Below are 22912 nucleotides of genomic sequence, written 5' to 3'. Positions count from 1 at the left end.
CTGGCCGAAGCCAAGGCCAACAGCATGACCACTTTCCACGTGAGATATTTTAATTCAACGGTTTTAAGTGGCTCAAACCAATGTGACTTTAGGAAATCCAACACCACGTTGAGATCCCAAGGTGCCACTGGAGGCACAAAAGGGGGGCTGAATATGCAGCACTACCTTAACAAAAGTCTGACCTTCAGGTAGTGAAGCCAGTTCTCTCTGGAAGAAAATCGATAGAGCCGAAATCTGGACCTTAATGGAACCCAATTTTAGGCCCATAGTCACCCCTAACTGTAGGAAGCGCAGAAAACGGCCCAGCTGAAATTCCTCCGTTGGGTCCTTCCTGGCCTCACACCACGCAACATATTTTCGCCAAATGCGGTGATAATGGTTTGCGGTCACTTCTTTCCTAGATTTAATCAGCGTAGGAATGACTTCCTCCGGAATGCCCTTTTCCTTCGGGATCCGGTGTTCAACTGCCATACCGTCAACGCAGCTGCGGTAAGTCTTGGAACAGACAGGGCCCCTGCTGCAGCAGGTCCTGTCTGAGCGGCAGAGGCAATGGGTCCTCTGAGATCATTTCTTGAAGTTCCGGGTACCAAGCTCTTCTTGGCCAATCCGGAACAATGAGTATAGTTCTTACTCCTCTTTTTCTTATTATCCTCAGTACCTTGGGTATGAGAGGAAGAGGAGGGAACACATAAACCGACTGGTACAACCACGGTGTCACCAGAGCGTCCACAGCTATCGCCTGAGGGTCCCTTGACCTGGCGCAATATCTTTTTAGCTTTTTGTTGAGGCGGGACGCCATCATGTCCACCTGTGGCCTTTCCCAATGGTGTACAATCATTTGGAAGACTTCTGGATGAAATCCTCACTCTCCCGGGTGGAAGTCGTGCCAGCTGAGAAAGTCTGCTTCCCAGTTGTCCACTCCAGAAATGAACACTGCTGACAGTGCTAACACATGATTTTCCGCCCATCGGAAAATCCTTGTGGCTTCTGCCATCGCCATCCTGCTTCTTGTGCCGCCCTGTTGGTATACATGGGCGACCGCCGTGATGTTGTCTGACTGGATCAGCACCGGCTGGTGTTGAAGCAGGGGTCTAGCCTAACTTAGGGCATTGTAGATGGCCCTTAGTTCCACAATATTTATGTGTAGGGAAGTCTCCTGACTCGACCATAGTCCTTGGAAGTTTCTTCCCTGTGTGACTGCCCCCCAGCCTCGAAGGCTGGCATCCATGGTCACCAGGACCCAGTCCTGTATGCCGAAACTGCGGCCCTCTAGAAGATGAGCACTCTGCAGCCACCACAACAGCGACACCCTGGCCCTTGGAGACAGGGTTATCAGCCGATGCATCTGAAGATGCGACCCGGACCACTTGTCCAACAGATCCCACTGGAAGATCCTTGCATGGAACCTGCCGAATGGAATTTCTTCGTAAGAAGCTACCATCTGTCCCAGGACTCGCGTGCACTGATGCACCGACACCTGTATTTGTTTCAGGAGGTCTCTGACTAGAGATGACAACTCCTTGGCCTTCTCCTCCTGGAGAAACACTTTTTCCTGTTCTGTGTCCAGAACCATACCCAGGAACAGTAGACGCGTCGTAGGAACCAGCTGCGACTTTGGAATATTCAGAATCCAGCCGTGCTGTTGTAGCACTTCCCGAGATAGTGCTACTCCGACCAACAACTGCTCCCTGGACCTCGCCTTTATAAGGAGATCGTCCAAGTAGGGAAAATTATAACTCCCTTTTTTTTTTTGAAGGAGTATCATCATTTCGGCCATTACCTTGGTAAATACCCTCGGTGCCGGGGACAGACCAACGGCAACGTCTGGAATTGGTAATGACAGTCCTGTACCACAATTTTGAGGTACTCCTGGTGAGGAGGGTAAATGGGGACATGCAGGTAAGCATCCCTGATGTCCAGTGATACCATGTAATCCCCTTCGTCCAGGCTTGCAATAACCGCCCTGAGCGATTCCATTTTTAACTTGAACCTTCGTATATAAGTGTTCAAGGATTTCAATTTTAGAATGGGTCTCACCGAACCGTCTGGTTTCGGTACCACAAACATTGTGGAATAGTAACCCCGGCCTTGTTGAAGGAGGGGTACCTTGATTATCACCTGCTGGAAGTACAGCTTGTGAATTGCCGCCAGTACTACCTCCCCTTTCTCCGAGGGCAGCAGGCAAGGCTTATTTGAGGTAACGGCGAGGGGGAGTCGCCTCGAACTCCAGCTTGTATCCCTGTGATACTACTTGCAGAACCCAGGGATCCACCTGTGAGCAAGCCCACTGGTCGCTGAAGTTCGCGAGACGCGCCCCCACCGCACCTGGCTCCACCTGTGGAGCCCCAGCGTCATGCGGTGGACTCAGAGGAAGCGGGGGAAGATTTTTGATCCTGGGAACTGGCTGTCTGGAGCAGCTTTTTCCCTCTTCCCTTGTCTCTGTGAAGAAAGGAAGCGCCTTTGACCCGCTTGCTTTTCTGAAGCCGAAAGGACTGTACCTGATAATACAGTGCTTTCTTAGGCTGTGAAGAAACCTGAGGTAAAAAATGTTCTTCCCAGCTGTCGCTGTGGATACGAGGTCCCAGAGACCATCCCCAACAATTCCTCACCCTTATAAGGCAGATGTGCCTTTTAAAGTCAGCATCACCTGTCCACTGCCGGGTCCCTAATACCCTCCTGGCAGAATGGACATTGCATTAATTCTGGATGCCAGCCGGCAAATATCCCTCTGTGCATCCCTCATATATAAGACGACGTCTTTAATATGCTCTATGGTTAGCAAAATAGTATCCCTGTCCTGACAGGGTAACAGACCACGCTGCAGCAGCACTATCCATGCTGAGGCAATTGCAGGTCTCAGTATAGTACCTGAGTGTGTATCTACAGACTTCAGGATAGCCTCCTGCTTTTTATCAGCAGGCTCCTTCAAAGTGGCCGTATCCTAAGACGGCAGTGCCACCTTTTTTGACAAACGTGTGAGCGCCTTATCCACCCTAGGGGATATCTCCCAGCGTGACCTATCCTCTGGCGGGAAAGGGTACGCCATCAGTAACTTTTTAGAAATTACCAGTTTCTTATCGGGGGAACCCACGCTTCTTCACACACTTCATTCACTCATCTGATGGGGGAACAAAACACTGGCTGCTTTTTCTCCCCAAACATAAAACCCCTTTTTTGTGGTACTTGGGTTAATGTCAGAAATGTGTAACACATTTTTCAGTGCCGAGATCATGCAACGGATGTTCCTAGTGGATTGTGTATATGTCTCAACCTCGTCGACACTGGAGTCAGACTCCGTGTCGACATCTGTGTCTGCCATCTGAGGTAGCGGGCGTTTTTTTGAGCCCATGATGGCCTTTGAGACGCCTGGGCAGGCGCGGGCTGAGAAGCCGGCTGTCCCACAGCTGTTACGTCATCCAGCCTTTTATATAAGGAGTTGACACTGTCGGTTAATACCTTCCACCTATCCATCCACTCTGGTGTCGGCCCCACAGGGGGCGACATCACATTTATCGGCATCTGCTCCGCCTTCCACGTAACCTTCCTCATCAAACATGTCGACACAGCCGTACCGACACACCGCACACACACAGGGAATGCTCTGACTGAGGACAGGACCCCACAAAGTCCTTTGGGGAGACAGAGAGAGAGTATGCCAGCACACACCAAAGCGCTATATAATACAGGGATTCACACTACCCACAGTGATTTTTCCCTTATAGCTGCTATAATACACAATTTTTGCGCCTAAATTTAGTGCCCCCCCTCTCTTTTGAACCCTTTGAGCCTGAAAACTACAGGGGAGAGCCTGGGGAGCTGTCTTCCAGCTGCACTGTGAAGAGAAAATGGCGCCAGTGTGCTGAGGGCGATAGCCCCGCCCCTTTTTCTGCTGACTTTCTCCCGCTTTTTTATGGATCTCTGGCAGGGGTATTTTTCACATATATAGCCTCTAGGACTATATATTGTGATTTTTTTTTGCCAGCCAAGGTGTTAATATTGCTGCTCAGGCCCCCCCCCCCAGCGCCCTGCACCCATCAGTGACCGGAGTGTGAGGTGTGCATGAGGAGCAATGGCGCACAGCTGCAGTGCTGTGCGCTACCTTGTTGAAGACCAAAGTCTTCTGCCGCCGATTTTCAGGACCATCTTCTTGCTTCTGGCTCTGCAAGGGGGACGGCGGCGCGGCTCCGGGACCGGACGATCGAGGTCGGGTCCTGTGTTCGATCCCTCTGGAGCTAATGGTGTCCAGTAGCCTAAGAAGCCCAAGCTAGCTGCAAGCAGGTAGGTTCGCTTCTTCTCCCCTTAGTCCCTCGTAGCAGTGAGTCTGTTGCCAGCAGATCTCACTGAAAATAAAAAACCTAAAATATACTTTCTTTTCTAGGAGCTCAGAAGAGCCCCAAGTGTGCATCCAGCTCAGCCGGGCACAAGATTCTAACTGAGGTCTGGAGGAGGGTCATAGAGGGAGGAGCCAGTGCACACCAGGTAGTCCTAAAGCTTTCTTTAGTTGTGCCCAGTCTCCTGCGGAGCCGCTATTCCCCATGGTCCTTACGGAGTCCCAGCATCCACTTAGGACGTCAGAGAAATTATATATCCAAAATAACTTCAGATCAATGGAAACGAGGCAGTGTAAAAGTTTACTTCACCTGGCAATTTACAAGTGGTAATATTTGTTAAAAGGAACATTAAAATGGTGGTATTTATGCACGTTTTGTACTTATTTTCATTCTAATAACATATTTTCATTTTATATCTTTGTTTACACTTGTTCTGCTTTGGTCCCTACCCCTCCCTTTCGTACCCTTTCTGTGACCTCATCTTTATGAGCCTGAATAAAGGTCAATTTAAATGACAACCACAGGTTTTGCTGGGCTTACATGGGTTCAGTGGAAATGGAGGTGACCCAGGAAAACTTGGTCGAGGGTGCAGTGGAAATGGGGTCTAAACCGGGAAAATGACAGGTAAAAAATCCTGGAACAGAGCCGGGATTTTGGTGGAAAAGGAGTAGACTAGTAACTCTTTCACACTGGACAGGTGTCTTAATCATCCTATCAGGACAAACCAGTTATTTCAGCTAGGAAAACAGATCTCCCAGAGTGGTTAAACTGTTTTACTGTAGTTTTTACAACTACATCAGCTGAACGATTCATGAACAGCACCTAGAGTTTAACATTTTCTACAAAATACCCCATCCCTGAAACTTGCGAAAACCCTTAATGTACTTAGGGGGTTATTCAGAGTTGTTAGCGAACCCAAAGTGTTAGCAACTGGGCAAAACCATGTTGTACTGCACGTTAGGGTGCATCAAACGCCCCGACATTCGGAATGCTTGCTGTCCCTATTCTTAAAATGTACCTTTTTAGCATAGAAACAACTGTGAAAATTTTTTTTGATGCACGATTTGACTTAGGTGGTCCACCTCCACACCCAAAAATTGTCATAACAAAGAAAGGGAACAGCATGAAGCCTCATGGGCCTATCGTTGCTGTTCCCATCCAAATCACAAATCATTAATCAAATCATTATTTCTTTTTCAGATAAAATAAATAGAAATTTATAGACATAAATAGAAATAAAATAATAAAAAAATAAAAACAGAAATAAATAGAAATCTTTAATCTTCAGGGGCATGGTGGGCCACATAAATATCATCTCAGATTCTTCAAAATTTGTATGCAATATATCCTTAACAATTCTAAAAAATGTAGCATGGGGACAAATCATTTTTCTTACTTTTAAAAATTCATGGGGCGTTTGATGCACCCTACTGCACGTGGGGAAGATGTAACGTGCAGACAGATTAGATTTGGGTGGGTTATATTGTTTCTGTGCAGGGTAAATACTGGCTACTTTATTTTATACTTTTTCATTTTCAGTTTGAACACACCTCACCCAAATCTGACTCTCTCTGCACATGTTACATCTGCCCCACCTGCAGTGCAACATGGTTTTGCCCAGTTGCTAACTTTTTTGGCTTGCTAACACTGAATAACCCCCTTAATGGCTTAGACAATGACACCCTTTGTCACCTGGAAATATACAATATGGTTAGCACAACTAACCCAACAAAGGCTACTTATGTGAGTAATTTTAATAGAGTCATTAAAGCCACAGGTGTTTTAATTAGCACAGGTTCCTACATTGCGGACCACACATTAATAAGGGCTCTATTTTAAGGTAAGATCTGGATAAATGTATATAATGTGATAGTATTAGAGATGTTAGGGAGATATCTAATGAAGTCATCTGGTAGCGGTGGATGGGCTCACATATTTGTGCAAATGTGTGCTAAGAACTTAGTTTATAGTCCATTTTAATTGTGTGTACTAGAAGCTTTAGCATGGTAGAACCTCTTAATATGTTTGGAAATAGGGTGTGCAGTGGGGTGTGGTTCGTTTTATCGACAGTATCTAGGTCGACAATGTTTAGGTCGACCACTATAGGTCGACAGTCACTAGGTCGACATGGATAGAAGGTCGACAGGGTTTCTAGGTCGACAGGTCTAAAGGTCGACATGAGGAATTTTTTTTTTTGTGTGTGTCGTTTTCTTCGTAGAGTGACCGGGATCCCAAATTAGTGCACCGCGTCCCCTCGCATGGCTCGCTTCGCTGGCCATGCTTCGGGCATGGTGCCTTCGCTCCGCTACCGCTTCGCTCGGCACACTTTACCGTTCCAATCGTATTCCACGTGGATCGTTAAGTATGAAAAAAAAAATGTGAAACTCATGTCGACCTTTAGACCTGTCGACCTAGCACATGTCGACCTAGAAACCCTGTCGACCTTCCATCCGTGTCGACCTAGTGACTGTCGACCTAAACATTGTCGACCTAGACACTGTCGATCTTCAGACCGGATCCCGTGCAGTGAAGTCCTCCTCCCCCCTTTATCATTAAAGGCCATAAAGGTTGACAAAATAAGAGATCAATCAACAGTTCGATCTGTATAGAAGGTAGCAGCATTTTACGAGAAGCTGGAAAGTGCTAATTAATACATTTGGGGACAGATAAACCGTTGAGAGCTGAAAGAACAGAAGACTGCAGATTTATCATGTACCGTCAGAAGCAGAAAACATGGATTCCAGTTGCTGATATAGATTCATGAAGTCGGCATTTCGGCTAAGCTCATTTCTTGCGCGAGTCATCCCTGAGATATAAAGATGAAGGGAGAGATCAACTACTACTTTTAAAGCTGAGTTTTAGAGAAAAGAATAAAGCAGGATTAGAGAGTTGTAAAATGAATGTTTCAACTAATATAAAGGAGCAGAATTTGCAGAACTGTACCATGCGTTTGGAACTGGAATTTTGAACATTTCCTTTTGGTGCCATAATGCATTAAACAATCCCACCTATCAATGAATTTCACCTGGAATTAAACCAAATCGAGTGGAATGCATTGACAGTGATGTCGCTGGTTAATTTTTATCTTTTTTTGTCCATTGCATGAATTCAACACACTTCCAATGCTGGCCACAAATCTACAAATTTGGTATCCAAACATGGTAAGTTTAAACCAAATATTTTGAAGACTATACCATGTGTGACCACACAGTCAGTCATGCTAAACCATCAATAGACAAACCAATCCAAATGGATAAGATCGGACAAAGCAAAGACGCTGGCCAACCAGAAGTAGATACAGACGAGTCCTGGCTCATCTTTCCAATGACCATTAGCGTAAGTATCTGCAGTCCTTAGGACTGCAAGGGTGTATGCACACCCGTGAACGGGTTGCACGCAGGCGTAGCTAGTTGCAACAGTCGCATGTGCAACCAGTTCACAGGATGGATGACCAAGGACGCATCTGTAGCTTTACATTGTCATCCACACATGTCCAAATGAGCCACAGATCTGGTGACACAGCAACTGGGTTTGGTCAGCTGGCTGGACTCTACTTAGGCCACAGGTTTCCAAACGCGATCCTCAAGCCACCATAATAGTTCAGGTTTTAAGGATATGCGTGGCTGAGCACAAATGGCTAAATCAAATTGATTGAAGTACTAATTAAGACACTGGGATGCGTTTGGCATCCTGGCGGTCAGGATGCCAGCGGTCGTTTGACCGATGCTGAAAACTTTGAGACCCCTCAGGAAACTGGCACCGGGACACCAAGAGCCCAAAGTTATCGGAGTGGAAGTTAGGTTTAGGGCCCGAGGAGAGAGTATTTACCCCCCTCTGATGTCGGGATTCTCACTGTCAAAATGCCACCGGCATTTCATATCCAACACAAGCTACCTGTGCCCAAGCTTGGTTATCCTTAAAACCTGGACCGTTACTGTGCCAGTGTTTGGGAACCTCTGACAGGCATTGTTCAGAGTTTACCCACTTAGGGCAGTATGAGATTTCAGAATCTGCTTGGGTAGAAAAAGTGGGCAGAAAAAGTAAACTTACCTTTTTAAAAAAACAAAAAAAACAAAACAAAGAGTTATGGTAAAACTTACCTATGTTAACTATTTTTCTTTGAGGTCCATGTCATCCACAGGGTTAACCTTGGGTATGGCTGATGGAGACCAGGACTGGCACTGAACAGCAAAACATGTGAGCCTCCCAGGATGCACCGGGCTCCACTCCCCTCATACCCAGACTCCATGCTCAGGCACTTCAGTTTTAGTTAACAAGCCCAAAGCAGGAGCAGGAAAGAGGAAAGAAGGAAGAATGGTACACACAAGAAATCACACTCTCAGAGAAGAGAAGGGAACTGCTGACCGTAAAGGCAACCCATTGAAGCTAGGTGTGTCAGGGTGGGCGCACTGTGGACCCCATGGACCTAGAAGAAAAAGAGTTAACAAAGGTATGTTTAACCATAACTCTTTGTTTTCTTCTTCGGGGTCCATGGTCTCCACAGGCTTAACCTTGGGATGTCCCAAAACAGTTGTAATAGGGAGGGAACACTCCTAAGAGGAAAGGAGGACATTGCAGACAAAAGTTGCATCCTGAGAGGCAAACATATCAAAGGCATAGAACCTAAGAAATGTGTGGGTAGAAGACCACGAAGCAGCCTTGCTTAACTGTTCAGCAGATGCTCCACGACGTGCTGCTCACGAAGGACCCAAAGAGCTAGTAGAGTGAGCAGATACTGTATTTGGGACAGCAAGATCAGCCTGTGTGTAAGCCTATGAGATGGTAATGCAGAGCCAACGTGCCAATGTTTGCTTACTGGCAAGCCAGCCCCTCTTGTGGAATCCAAAGAGGATGAATAAGGAGTTCATTTTCCTAATGGAACAAGTACGGTCCACATAGATCCTGACCACATCCAACGAGGCTTCCTCTTGTGAAGGACCAGGTTCCTGTAAGATCGGTATCACAATGGGTTCGTTGATATGGGATTTATACACTACCTTTAGGTAGGTATCCACGTTTAGTCCAGGTGAAAAATCAAAAAGGAATAGCAATAGAAGAAAGCTACCAAGTCAGAGACTCAGCAGGCTGAAGCTATAGCGGCGAGCCACTTGAGGTCCACTGTGTCCGATGGTTCAAAATGAGTCCGTTGTAAGGCTTGAAGAACAAAGGAAAGCTCCCAACGAACAAATGGAGGGATGAATGGAAGCTGTATCCGGAGTACCGTCTGGAGGAAGGTACGCACATCTGGTAAGAGAGCCAGTCTCTGCTTGAACCAAACAGACAAGGTCGAGACTTGGACCTTCAGAGAATCCCGGCGAAGACACATAGTTAGTCCCACCTGTTAGAAGGCTAACAGCCGAGGGAACCTCAAAACTTTAGGACTGTAGTTATGATGAGCACACCACTAAAAGTAGGAGTGCCAGATACAGTGATATAGACTGCCAGATACAGTGAGATAGTGCTGAGGCAGGTTTTCAAGCCTGAAACACAGTCTGAACCACCGCCCCGGAAAAGCCTTTGTCCCTTAGATGGGATGACCCAAGAGTCAAGCCGTCAAAGACAAGCGAGGAAGGTCCGGATGTAGGCAGGGCCCTTGAGAGAACAGGTCTGGTCAAAGAGGCAGAGGAAAGGGCTTGTCTATGGAGAGACATTGAAGATCCCGTGAACCAGTGGCGCCTGGGCCATATCGGAGTTACGAGGATGAGTCTGCCGTCATCCTCCTTGAATTTGCGAAGTACTCTGGGAAGGAGGGACACTGGAGGGGAGAAAGAGGCCAGGTGAAAGGTCCATGGGAGCGTAAAGGCGTCCGCAAAGCTCGCTTCCAGATCACGTGTCCTCGCCCCGTCCACTGGGACTTTGTGGTTGCATCTGGAGGCCATGAGATCCACGTCCAGAAGACCTCATTTGTGTACCAGAAGTTGAAGGACGTCTGGATGAAGAGACCACTCTCCAGCATGAACGTCCTGTAGACTGAGAAAGTCTGCTTCCCTGTTAAGAACTCCCGGAATTAATAATGCAGAGACGGACGGAAAATGGAGAGCTGCGCAGACTAGGATCCAAGTTACTTCCTGCATCGCTGCCACATTGCAAGGGCCTCCCTGTTGATTTACAAGAGCCACAGCGGTGGCAATGTCTGACAGGATTTGTACTGGAGAACCCTGTAGAAGGTCCTGAGCCATTTGAAGGGCCTAGTACACTGTCAGAAGTTCCAGGATTTGATCGGGAGATCCCTTTCTGCCAGAGACTAGCGGCACTGAAATGAGTGACTGCCTTTGACAGCTCCCCACCGCCGGAGACTGGTGTCTGTGGTAAGAAACGTCCAGTGAGGGGTCCAGAATGGACATCCCTTGTCCAGGTTGGATGTTTGGAGCCACTATCAGAGGGACGCTCAAACATCCTGCAGTAGTATTAATGTTTGGAATTTAATAAGTTGTGGTAGACCATTCCATCTGGAGATTATCAGGTGCTGTAGAGGCCTGGAGTGAAACTGGGCGTATTCTACCATGTCGAAGGTGGATACCATGGAACTTATGATCTGCATCGTGGAATGGATTGGGACCCATTGCTGGTGAAGTAGATTGTGGATACGCAACTGTACTGCTGCCACCTTGTCCTGAGGAAGATCCATTGTACTTGGGCATCAAACAGTGCACCTAGGTGGAGGATGCTTTGAGAGAGGATGAGCACGGATTTGGCACAACTGATCAGCCATCCGTGATCCCGCAGGAATGACATTGTCTTCTGTAAGTGACGGTACAGTACCTCCTGGGTTTGTGCCAGAAGGAGGTTGTCAAAGTAAGAGAATTTAAATTCCCTTTTCGCAAGAGATGGGCTGCCATCACCGCCATGAGCTTGGTGAACACCCAGGAAGCTGTGGACCGGCCGATGGGTAGGGCCAAGAATTGTAAATGCAGATGCAGGACAGCAAATCGGAGATATTGCTGATGACAGGGTGCTATAGGGACATGTAGGTATGCATCCTGGATATCCAGGGAGACCATAAAATCACCAGTTTGCATATCTAGGAAAATGGAGCGCAGTGTTTCCATGAGAAACTTGAGGTATTTGTTCAGCAACTTTAAAAGTTTAGAATGGGACTCTACAGAGTGTGGGATAGAACCCCTGGCCCTGTTGAGACAGTGGGACAGGGATAATGAGACCCCATCGTAGCAAGGCGTGAACTATACTCTGCAGCGCCTGAGCTTTGCCAGTGTTTTGTCGGTGGAGTTGTAGGAAAGGATTGTCCAGGGGAGGAGGGGATGCTTCAGGAAGGAGAGAGCGTATCCATGAGAGACCATTTCTTAAACCCAGGCTTCTGTTGTGATTTGACGCCATGCATGGGAAAACTGAGCAGGTCCAGCCCTTCAGGCTGAGAGTTTATCCTCTGGCTTGGTAGTTGGATGTCTAGTCACCCAGGCTTGCTTGGTTTTGGGTTTGGAGGCCTTGACTGCCTAAGATAGTTGTGGAAAGGACTAACCTTTGGCCTTGCGCTGTCGACAAAAGGACCGAAATAACAAAGTCCTAGGCCACACTGAAGACGCTGAAGGTAGGCAAAATGTCTTGGAGGTTGACAGTTTCTCTACAATTTTGTCCAGTTCCGGGACAAATAGGTAATCGCCCGTATATGGCAGAGCTTCCAGGGCCTTCTTGGTGTCCGAACCCGTCTTCCATGAACAGAGCCACATGATGTGGTGGTCTGCAATGGAAATAGTGGAAGCTTTGGAGGATAACAAAACAGAATCCAAAGCAGCTTCACCAATTTAATAAGCTGCATCCCTGATATTGGCAATAAGAGCCAACTGTTCTGTGGTAGGCTCAGATGTGAAACTGCATTCAAGTTTGTCAGCCCATGGGGGTCATTCAGACCTGATCGCACGCTGCCGTTTTTCACAGCGGTGCGATCAGGTCTGAAGTGCGCCTGCGCGTCACTCCCTGGTGACAGATTGACAGGAAGAGGCCGTTCAGGGGGCGTCAACTGACCGTGTTCAGGGAGTGTCCATGCAAATGCAGGCATGCCCGGCCGTTTCCAGGGAAGGATCCTGACGTCAGCTCCGTCCTGGTTCATCGCAGCGGGTGAGTAAGTCCTGAGCTGTGCAGAGACTGCACAAACTTTTATTTGTGCAGCTCTCTGCACAAGCGTTTGCAGCCCTGCACAGCAAATCCCCCCCAAAAAATAGCCTGCATGCGACCAGGTCTGAATTAGGCCCCATGTTTCTATGGCTTTAGCCGTAATCGGTCTGGCTGCGGTTCCTGTCACGGAGTGCAGAGATTTAAGACACACATCCAGTTGTCTATACGTCAGTTCTTTAAACGAGGACGCATTCAGGATAAGGGAGGATGTAACTTTAAATTAAATATGTCACATGAGCATCTGCTGAAGGCGGATTTTCCCATTTTGCACAATCTGTTTTGGGTAACAAGTAAAAGGAGCTGAGCCTTTTGGGAACCGTAAATATCTTAGTAGGAGTTTTCCAAGCCTCATTCCTAGCTTTTGAGAAGTGATCAGAGTGTGGAAACTCCGCTAATACTACCTCCTGCTGCTTGCGCAGAGTATCCTCAGACAGAGGGACTGAATCAGCATCTTCTAATTGAAGTGAGAATTTAACCGCCCTAATCAATTCAGCCACATGAAATTTGGGGTTTGCCTCCTCCTTCACAGAGGGGGATTCTGCATCAGAACTCTCCAATTGATCTGCAGGAGCATAGGATTCTTCCGATTCAGATAGTGGCGTAGACTGTGAGGAAGGCACGGTACGTTTAGCTGCAGTAGGTGCAGGCAGTGCAACCAGGCACTGTACTATATTGCTGAAATGCAGCAGAGGAAGCCGCCAAACCCTGTAAAGAGTTAGAGAATGAGTCCAACCGTGGATAAGGGACAGGTGGGGACTGCAATAGTCTGATAAACAGGCTGCAATGGCTGCTGGAATCCCATAGGGGGCTGTATAGGCTGTGGTGTACCCATAGGGGGGGCCACAGGTGGGGCAGCAATATGGCTAGTAATCTTAGCTGCAGATTAGAAAAATAAGGCAATGGAGGCTCTTGTGCTGGCACTGGGGGAGCCGACGTGCTCGGAGGCATCAGTCAAGCTGTGCACTAACCATCCTGTGATATATCCTGAGGTAAAACCTCCATGTTACAGGTACCACATGCTACCAGAGCAGGAGCTCCAGTCTGCTTAGATTTGCTAAATATGACTGTGAGGAGTGTACACGCACAATATGGTAATGTAACTGGAGCAGTATATGACAGACAGAGCCTTCACAAATACAATGTAATGTGTTGCAGAGTAAACCCAAAACACACCAGTATTCAAGGGTCACTTAAGAGAGAAAGTACAGGGAAACCAATTGTACGTTGTAGAAAAGAGGGGGGAAAAATCAAGAAGCAGCACTAGCATAAGTCACATACAATGCAAAAATATAATTTTTACTACAATGGGCACTGATATCAACTACTCAGCCATGTGGAGAAGGCTGGTAGGATGCAGTGCTGTATAAAACCTGCGGTGAGGTGAGGTATACAGAGATACTCTGCCCAACACTCCTGGAGACTTGCTAAGCTTTCAGCTGTGGCTGCCCAACGTATCTGTGGATGAGGGAGGAGCAGACCAAGGTGAGAAGACCGCAGTGGAATGGCGCCCTGCGCTGGGGGAGGGGCTGCTTGGAAAGCGCTGACCTCCTGTGCTGACTTAAACCACTGAACGAGCACACACAACAAGAGGAAAGCCAAGCAAACCAAACTTGGAACAGGAGCAGCAATGGCTGAACCAAAATTACTTAACCAAGTAACAGTGCAGGAAAATCGAAACAATGGGCGGGCGCCCAGTATCCTCTACGGACTGCGAGAAAAGGATTTACTGGTAGGTAATTAAAATCCTATTTTCTCTTACGTCTTAGAGGATACTGGGGTCCATTTAGTACCATGGGGATGTACCAAAGCTCCCAAACCAGGTGGGAGAGTGCTGAGGTTCCTGCAGAACTGATTGACCAAACTGAAGGTCCTCAGAGGCCAAAGTATCGAACATGTAGAACTTTGCAAACGTGTTCGAACCCGACCAAGTAGCCACTCGGCAGAGCTGCAAAGCCGAGACACCCCAGGCAGCCACCCAGGAAGAACCCACTGATCTAGTAGAGTGGGCCTGTACAGATTTTGGACATTGCAAACTTGCCGTGGAATAAGCATGCTGGATAGTAAGTATGATCCAGCGTGTAATTGTATGCTTTAAAGCATGACACCCAATCTTATTGGGATCATAAATAACAAACAGCGAGTCCGTCTTTCTGTGACGAGCTATTCTTTTCACATACACCTTGAAAGCCATCACGACATCCAAAGATTTTGAAGTAGAAGAGGTGTCGGTGACAACCGGAACCACAATAGGTTGGTTGATGTGAAATGCAGACACCACCTTAGGAAGAAATTGCTGACGAGTGCGGAGTTCAGCTCTGTCCTCATGGAAAATTAAATAGGGACTTTGTGAGAAAAAGCCCCCAGCTCCGACACACGTCTTGCTGAAGCCAAGGCCAACAGTGTGACGGTTTTCCACATACGATATTTTACGTCCACCTCCTATAAAGGCTCAAACCAGTCCGATTGGAGGAAAAGCAGCACCACATCGAGATCCCAAGGTGTCGTGTGTGGCACAAAGGGAGGTTGAATATGCAGAACACCTTTCAAAAACGTCTGGACCTCAGGGAGAGAAGCCAATTTTTTTCTGAAAGAAAACGGACAAGGCCTAAATCTGTACTTTTATGGCGCCCAGACGCAGGCCCACATCCACTCCAGCTTATAGAAAAAGCAGGAAACATCCTAGATGGAATTCCACCGCAGAAAATTTTCTGCTCTCACACCAAGAGACGTATTTCTTCCAAATACGATGGTAATGCTTAGACGTTACCCCCTTCCTGGCTTGAATCATTGTCGGGATAACATTGATAAGGATCCCTCTCCTGGCTAGAATCAGCTGTTCAACTTCCATGCCGTCTAACGTAGCCGCGGTAAATCCAGATAGACGAACGGGCCCTGTTGCAGAAGATCCTTGCGAAGAGGCCACGGATCTTCGAAGAGCATCTCCAGAAGGTCTGCGTACTAGGCCCTTATTGGCCAGTCCGGAGCAATTAAAATTGATTGCAACCTTTTCCCTTTTTATTCTTTTTGGAATTCTTGGGATCAGAGGAAGTGGAGGAAACACGTACACCATCTGATAGACCCATGGAGTCGTCATGGCGTCTACTGAAACTGCCTGTGTGTCTCTTGACCTGGAACAATACCGCTTGAGTTTCTTGTTGAGATGAGAGGCCATCAGGTCGATCTGTGGAAATCCGCATCGACTTGTCAAGCACCTGAACACTTCCGGGTGAAGGCCCCACTCCTCCAGGTGCAGGTCGTGTCTGCTGAGGAAGTCTGCTTCCCAGTTGTCTACTCCCGGAATGAATACTGCTGACAACGCCACAGCGTTTCTCTCTGCCCAGAGGAAAATACTTGACACCTCTGACATTGCTGCTCTGCTTTTCGTTCCACCCTGTCTGTTTATGTACGTTATTGCCGTCACGTTGTCCGACTGGACCTGAAAGGCCTGATCTTGAAGAAGATGTGAGGCCTGCAGAAACGCGTTGTATATGGCCCTGAGTTCCAGAATGCTGACTGGATGGAGGACTTCCTGACTGGACCATCTTCCTTGAAACTGCAGCCCCGGAGTGACTGCTCCCCAACCTCTGAGGCTTGTGTCTATGGTTAAAAGAATCCAATTCTCAACTCCGACCCCCAACAAGGTGAGAAGTCTGTAGCCAACACAGAAGGGAGACCCTTGCTTTTGGCGACAGACGGATCCTCTGGTGCACTGGCGGTGCCGTGGAGAGACCAAATGGCAGGGCCTGGAACTGGTAGTGACAGTTCTGCAATGTAAACCGTAGGTAAGCCTGATTAGGCAGCCAAATCAGAATGTGAAGGTACGCATCCTTGATATCCAGAAACACTAGGTTTCCCCATTCTCCAGACCTGAGATCACCGCTCTCAGAGACTCCATCTTGAATTTGAACACTCGTAAGTACGGGTTCAACAACTTGAGGTTCAAAATTGGTCTTACCGAACCGTCCGGTTTCAGTACCTCAAACAAGTTGGAATAGTACACCTTGTTTAGCTGATGAGATGGAATTGGAACAATGACGTGAGTCTGTACCAGTTTTTGGATGGCATGTTGTAAATTTATACTTGCCTCTTGTGAAACTGGCAAGCCCGATTTGAAGAATCTGTGAGGTGGGAGCTCTTGGAACTCCAGTCTGTAGCCCTGGGAAATAAGATCTATGACCCAGGGATCCTGGCACGAATTTGACTGAAGAATTGTAGGCGAGGTCACACCTGACATCCTTCCAGGTACTGCAGTCCACCATCATGCTGAAGTCTTTGAGGAAGCAGAGCCTGAGCTCTGTTCCTGAGCACATGCTGTTGCTGGTTTGTGTGGTTTACCACTTGCGCCGCTGGAGGACGTAGAAGCACCTCTGGATTTGCCCTTGAACTTGACCATCCGAAAGGACTGTAACTTAGAAGCTGAATGAGACTTCTTGGTTGGGGGGGCTGCGGAAGGAAGATACGTAGACTTACCCGCAGTAGATATGGAGATCCATTTGTCTAATTCATCTAAGAACAAGGCCTCTCCGGCGAATGGTAGGCCTTCCACGCTTTTTCTGTAATCCGCGTCAGCAGTAAACTGGCGTAGCCGCAAGCCTCTGTGTGCCGACACTGCCATAGCGGTGGTGCGTGCGTTAAACACTCCTATTTCCTTTATGGCTTCCACTATAAAGTTTGCAGAGTCCTGTATATGCTGCAGGAGTAAAACAACATCCCCCCTAGATAAGGAATGTAACCCCTCAATTAAGTTACCTGAACATTTCGCAATGGCTTGTGTGATCCACGCACATGTAATAGTGGTCTCTGGGCCACCCCAGCAGCTGTGTACAATAATTTGAGTGAAGTCTCAATTTTATGATCAGCAGTGTCTTTCAGGGAGGCTGCACCAGGAACAGGCAATACGATTTTACGTGATAGCCTAGAGACTGATGCGTCCACTATCGGCGGATTTTCAAATTTTTTCCAGTCCTCCAGAGGAAAAGAAAAAGATGAGAACAACCTTTTAGGGATCTTAAACATCTTATCAGGAATAAACCATGGTTCTTCAAACAGGGTATTCAATTCCTTTGAAAAAAAAGATTCCTCCCACTCCTCTGACACCTTATCAGGAATATGCAGAACATCTCTGATAGCCTCTATAAGAGCCTCTATTCCCTGTGACAGAGCTGAATCCTCCCTTCTGAGTCCACCCCCCCTCCTCCATGTCTGACCTGTCAGCGTCAGACTGCAGGATATTGTCCAGAGATCGCTTTTGCGGACAAATGGTAGCGGACCGAGATGCTGTCCTGGGGACTGTTCATAAACTCATCCACAGTCTGTTTTAAGCATTGCGTCTCCTACTCATTGCGGGACAATTTTGTAGAAAGAGTTGAGATCATTTCCTTAAGAGAATTAACCCATTCCGCTTCAGCCCCGCTAGTCTGTGAACCCTGAGTACCCAGTAGAGAACCCCCTTGTGAAGAGGAACACTCAGCGGTACAAGACACATACTCTTTACCTGACATAATGTAAATGTGAAAGCACAGACACACACAGGAAAGGTTAAGCACAATTAACCCACAAAGACCCTTCCAGGGAAACACAGAGATGTTTGGAGCCAGCCCCCACCGGGCCCTTTTCGCTAATGCCAAGCTTAGCCGGGTCACAGACTAAGTACCCAGATAGGGGACTTAGTACACTAGTAATCGCTTCCCCCCTGCTATGACCTCCTGGTACCGCTGAGGTAATCTGGAGTCACACTGGAGGAGTTGCGCGTCCCTGTCAGTTAGCGTCTGTATCCACTGCAGAGGGAAAATGGCGCTGGTGAGCTGCTGGATCCTCTCATAGTGAAGCCCCGCCGATTCAATGGCACGCGGTCTTCCCGCTTTTTTTTATACTGGCTGAGGTAATTTTTGTGCTTAAAATGGAGAGAACCGTTTTAAGGCTGTTGTGCCAGTCTGGGTACTGTGTACAGTCTAGAGACGCATTCCGCCCCGTGTAGAAGCCGTGCGCCTCCGTACCCTCATGCTGCCATACTAGCCGGCGCCCCGCAAGCCGGGACGCCGGCTCAGTACTCACCAATCTTCATTCTTCTGGCTCTGTTAGGGGTGGCGGCGTGCTGCGGGACTGTACGCTCGCCGTGATGGGCTTGAGAAAAGGTCCCTCAGGAGCTCAGTGTCCTGTCAGCGGGGAACGGGACCATTAACCTTTCAAGAAGTTGGCCCCCCTACCCTCTCCAAGTCCCACAAAGCAGGCAGGCTGGTGCCATACAGCCCTGCCTGAAAACAACAAACATATAAAATAAATGCAGAAAACTCTTCAGGAGCTTCCTTCAGCGTGACCTGCTCCTTCGGAAACATTTTCTAAACTGAGTCTGGTAGGAGGGGCATAGAGGTAAGACCCAGACCACACTATTAAATTTTTAAAATGCCCATGGCTTCTAGTGGACCAGTCTATACCCCCATAGTACTAAATGGACCCCAGTATCCTCTTCTAGGACATATGAGAAAGATACGATGGGAACCAGACTAAGTGGCCACGAAATTGCTTTGCAAGCATATAATATACTCCATTGAGCCTATAAAATAAACCCGGACCTGAAGGGCCTCCAATGACGGTAACATGGGAGACGTCCAGTTCTCAGATTTGAACAAGAAACACTTGTATCCCCCAGCACACTGGATGACATCAGCAACAGGATTTGATAACTATATGGTTGTAAAAATGTCAGAGATCTCAGTTGCATACATTTGCAAAGGCATGGGAAGCCCCCAGGCCAGCTACAATGTGTCTCTGAATACTGGGGGTACCTAGCATTAAGTCTAAGTCCGGGGTACAATACCCCACAAACCGGCAAGTGCCACACACCCCAGGGCAGCACACCAGTGAAAAGTTAAAGTGAAAGTGAATATTCGGAAGCAGAGGCTAAACATAAAAGAAGATACAGATGAAAAGTGATAATAGTAGAAAATTATATTAAAGTGATATACAAAGTGTTAAATTAGATGTTACTTCACACTGGTGTGCTGCCCCGGAGTGTCTGTCCCTTGCCTGTTTGTGGGGTGTCACGCCCTGGACTTAAACTTAATGTTAGGCACCCCCAGTATTCAAAGACGCCTTGTATTTGGCCTGGGGGCTTCCCATACCTTTGCAAATGTATGCAACCGATTTCTCTGTAATTTCTACCACCATGTAGTTACCAAATCCTGTTGCTGATGTCATCCAGTGTGTTGGGGGATACTAGTGCTTCTTATTCAGAATAACCCCTCCCTTTCATGCACTTGGATGACATTACTAATTGGATAAGAGCAGTTACCAAACTTCTTGTTGCTATTAAAGATTTAAAGATTTTGCAGGGTTACAAGTATGGACCCCCACTTGGTCCAGATTTTTAGAGACACGGTATCAATGCGCATTGGTCTCCAGACTGGGACAAAATCTGCTTCAAGCGCCTATATTGAAAGAAAAATCTATTTTAAATAGCACCAAAGCGCTGCCTTATAAGGCACTGTGTATGTGCCTTAGAATTGTTCACAAAGAAGAAAAAGAAAAAGGCTGCGCCTATGGTGCTATTAGTAGAACATAATTGTGGAGAGCTGACAACCAAAGTAATTATAAAAAAAAATATTTTTTATTAAAATAATAACACACCAATAAAACTTTATACACAGTGTATAAGAAATTATGGGTTTATATATACTCTGAAAGAACCATACATAGTTACAATAAATAAAACATAGTATCCTCAGATCAATTTGTTATTCTAGTATCTAAAATCGTTGAATAAATGCAATAGAAACTGGCAACATTGTTTAAGAGTGTAAAGTTATTGTAACTGCTCACTAAAACTGTATCACTCTAATATATAAGTATTTAGTGTCCTGCAAGCTTTCTTATCAAAGCAGAGGTGACTGACACTTAGAAACTCTCACATAATGGAAGTCCCAGCAGCAAATAGATTGGTAAATATGAGGATATATACAGTTACCTCTCTTGGGCTAATGACACCGAGCGTCCTCGGTGAAGTCCACTAGAGCCCGCTGATTATGTTGAAAGAATGAAACGAGCACTTTTGCTCTAGGCCACAGGTTCTCAAACTCGGTCCTCGGGGGCCCACACGGTGCATGTTTTGCAGGTCTCCTCACAGAATCAATGTGACATAATTAACTCCGCCTGTGGACCTTTTAAAATGTGTCAGTGAGTAATTAATACACCTGTGCACCTGCTGGGTTACCTACAAAACATGCACTGTGTGGGCTCCCGAGGACCGAGTTTGAGAACCTCTGCTCTAGGCTGTAATTGCTCCTGTGTGTTGATTATCCAGGCATTCCAATTAACCCCTGCAGGCTGGTGAAAATCCTTTAATGTGCCTGCTTAGATGGAGGGGTGGAAATTATCAACTGATGACCCAGAGGAAGATGTTATCGGCAAACGCTGGTAGTTAGAAGTGCCGTATAATATTGCTGACCGGCGCCGCCGTTAATTGCAAATAGTGACGGCCACTGGCAGCAGAATGATGCGCTGTATGAGGCGCTGACCGGTGCCGCCGTTGTTACCCGGGGATATCCTCTTACCGGGAATAAATAGCCGCTGGCAGCAGAAGGGTGAGCTATGCCTTAGCCTTGGCCGGAGTCGCCGGAGATGTCCTCTGGGCAGGAGCAGACAGCCGCTGGCAGCAAAGAGGAGTGCTGCGTGATCACGCTGGCCGGAGCGGCTTCCGGTGATTAGGAGAGTCCTCTAATGAGTGGCGGGGAGCATCCCCGTTAGTGAGCCAAACCAATGTAGCAGTATCGGTATCAGAGTGTAGGTGGGAGGAGCCTGGATAATCAACACACAGGAGCAATCACAGCCTAGAGCAATTGTGCTCGTTTCTTTCTTTTAACATAATCAGCGGGCTCTAGTGGACTTCACCGAGGACGCTCGGTGTCATTAGCCCAAGAGAGGTAACTGTATATATCCTCATATTTACCAATCTATTTGCTGCTGGGACTTCCATTATGTGAGAGTTTCCAAGTGTCAGTCACCTCTGCTTTTATAAGAAAGCTTGCAGGACACTCAATACTTATATATTAGAGCAGTGATTTTCAACCTTTTTTTACTCGCGGCACACCGAACAATATTTTAAAATTGCCAAGGCACACCATCGGTTCCCCACAGAAAAAAACAAAACATACACATTGGCCCTCACAGTAAAAAAAAAATAAAAAAATCCACACATACATTGGCCTACACAGAAAAATCAATCACATTGCTCCCCACATAAATCCTATTGCTTCACACATGAATTATTCACATTGTTCCCCCCATAAATCAATAAATTCTTATTCTCCCCACATAAATCCTATTGAAATCCTATTGTTCCCCACAGGAGAAATAAAATAAATATCAGCTGTCCTCCTCCCTGTCCCTCAGTGGCAGGGGTTGTTCATAGTGGAGTTCTGCGAATACTGAGCAGTGGGCGGTCAGGCAGGTGTAGATGTGGGTGGGAAGGAAAGCTGTGTATGCAGGCGGGAACTGGAAAACGTGTATGCAGGCGGGTGGGCTGGCTGGTGAGACGCGGCGGCTGTGATCTATGATATCACATCATTTTCAAGGCATAGGTCATGGCCGGAGCACGACTGATCCTCTAAGAAGAGCTCAGGCCGACAGTTCACTCTGAAGGTGCAGGAAGCTGCTCTGGCTCCGCGGCACACCTTGCAACTGGTCACGGCACACTAGTGTGCCACGGCACACTGGTTGAAAAAGCCTGTATTAGAGTGATACAGTTTTAGTGAGCAGTTGCAATAACTTTACACTCTTAAACATTGTTGCCAGTTTCTATTGCATTTATTCAACGATTTCAAATACTAGAATAACAAATTGATCTGAGGATACTATATTTTATTTATTGTAACTATGTACGGTTCTTTCAGAGTATATATAAACCCATAATTTCTTATACACTGTGTATAAAGTTTTATTGGTGTGTTATTATTTTAATAAAAAACGTTTTTTTTATAATTACTTTGGTTGTCAGCTCTCCACAATTATGTTCTACTAATAGCACCATAGGCGCAGCCTTTTTCTTCTTTGTGCGCATTGGTCTCCAGCAGGTATTTGAAGTCACAAGGAACATCTTGTGCAATTTAGATGGCACAACATACCATCTACTATAGACCTTAAAGAATGTTTCCCGAAAAGCCACACTGATGGAAGCTTTAGCATTCCTGGACCTAATGGTTGACCATATCTCATCATCAATATCCGAATCCTATGATAATTCATGGGGTTAACGATCAGGGGAAAGTGGTGCTAGAATTGAGCAATATATTGCTGATATATTGCCTAAAAGTAAACTTACCTTTTGACCCATCCATCATTGATCGCAGAAAGTAGTACAGAGAACGTGTCCCCATCTGTAATAGCAGTTCATAGCCGTGATACAAACTTATACAGAGCGCAAAGTCCCCTTCAACCACTCCGATCTGAACCCCCTG

The 22912-nt window shown here is 46.9% G+C and overlaps 1 protein-coding gene across 1 annotated transcript in view; it reads right to left on the bottom strand.

Moving 5' to 3' along the window:
- Positions 1-22912, bottom strand: part of FANCM (FA complementation group M) — a 337857-nt gene that overhangs the window by 174114 nt on the left and 140831 nt on the right. Inside the window, exons 6-7 of the mRNA XM_063947525.1 lie at positions 22777-22909; positions 7048-7137 (exon numbers count right to left, since the gene is read on the bottom strand). Coding sequence (XP_063803595.1) covers positions 7048-7137; positions 22777-22909 — 223 coding nt within the window. The remainder of the gene's footprint in view (positions 1-7047; positions 7138-22776; positions 22910-22912) is intronic.

Source organism: Pseudophryne corroboree, chromosome 12 (genome assembly GCF_028390025.1).
Source record: "Pseudophryne corroboree isolate aPseCor3 chromosome 12, aPseCor3.hap2, whole genome shotgun sequence".
Taxonomy (NCBI): Eukaryota; Metazoa; Chordata; class Amphibia; order Anura; family Myobatrachidae; genus Pseudophryne; species Pseudophryne corroboree.
The sequence above is the reverse complement of the archived record's forward strand: the minus strand, read 5'-3'. Positions and strand labels throughout refer to the sequence as shown.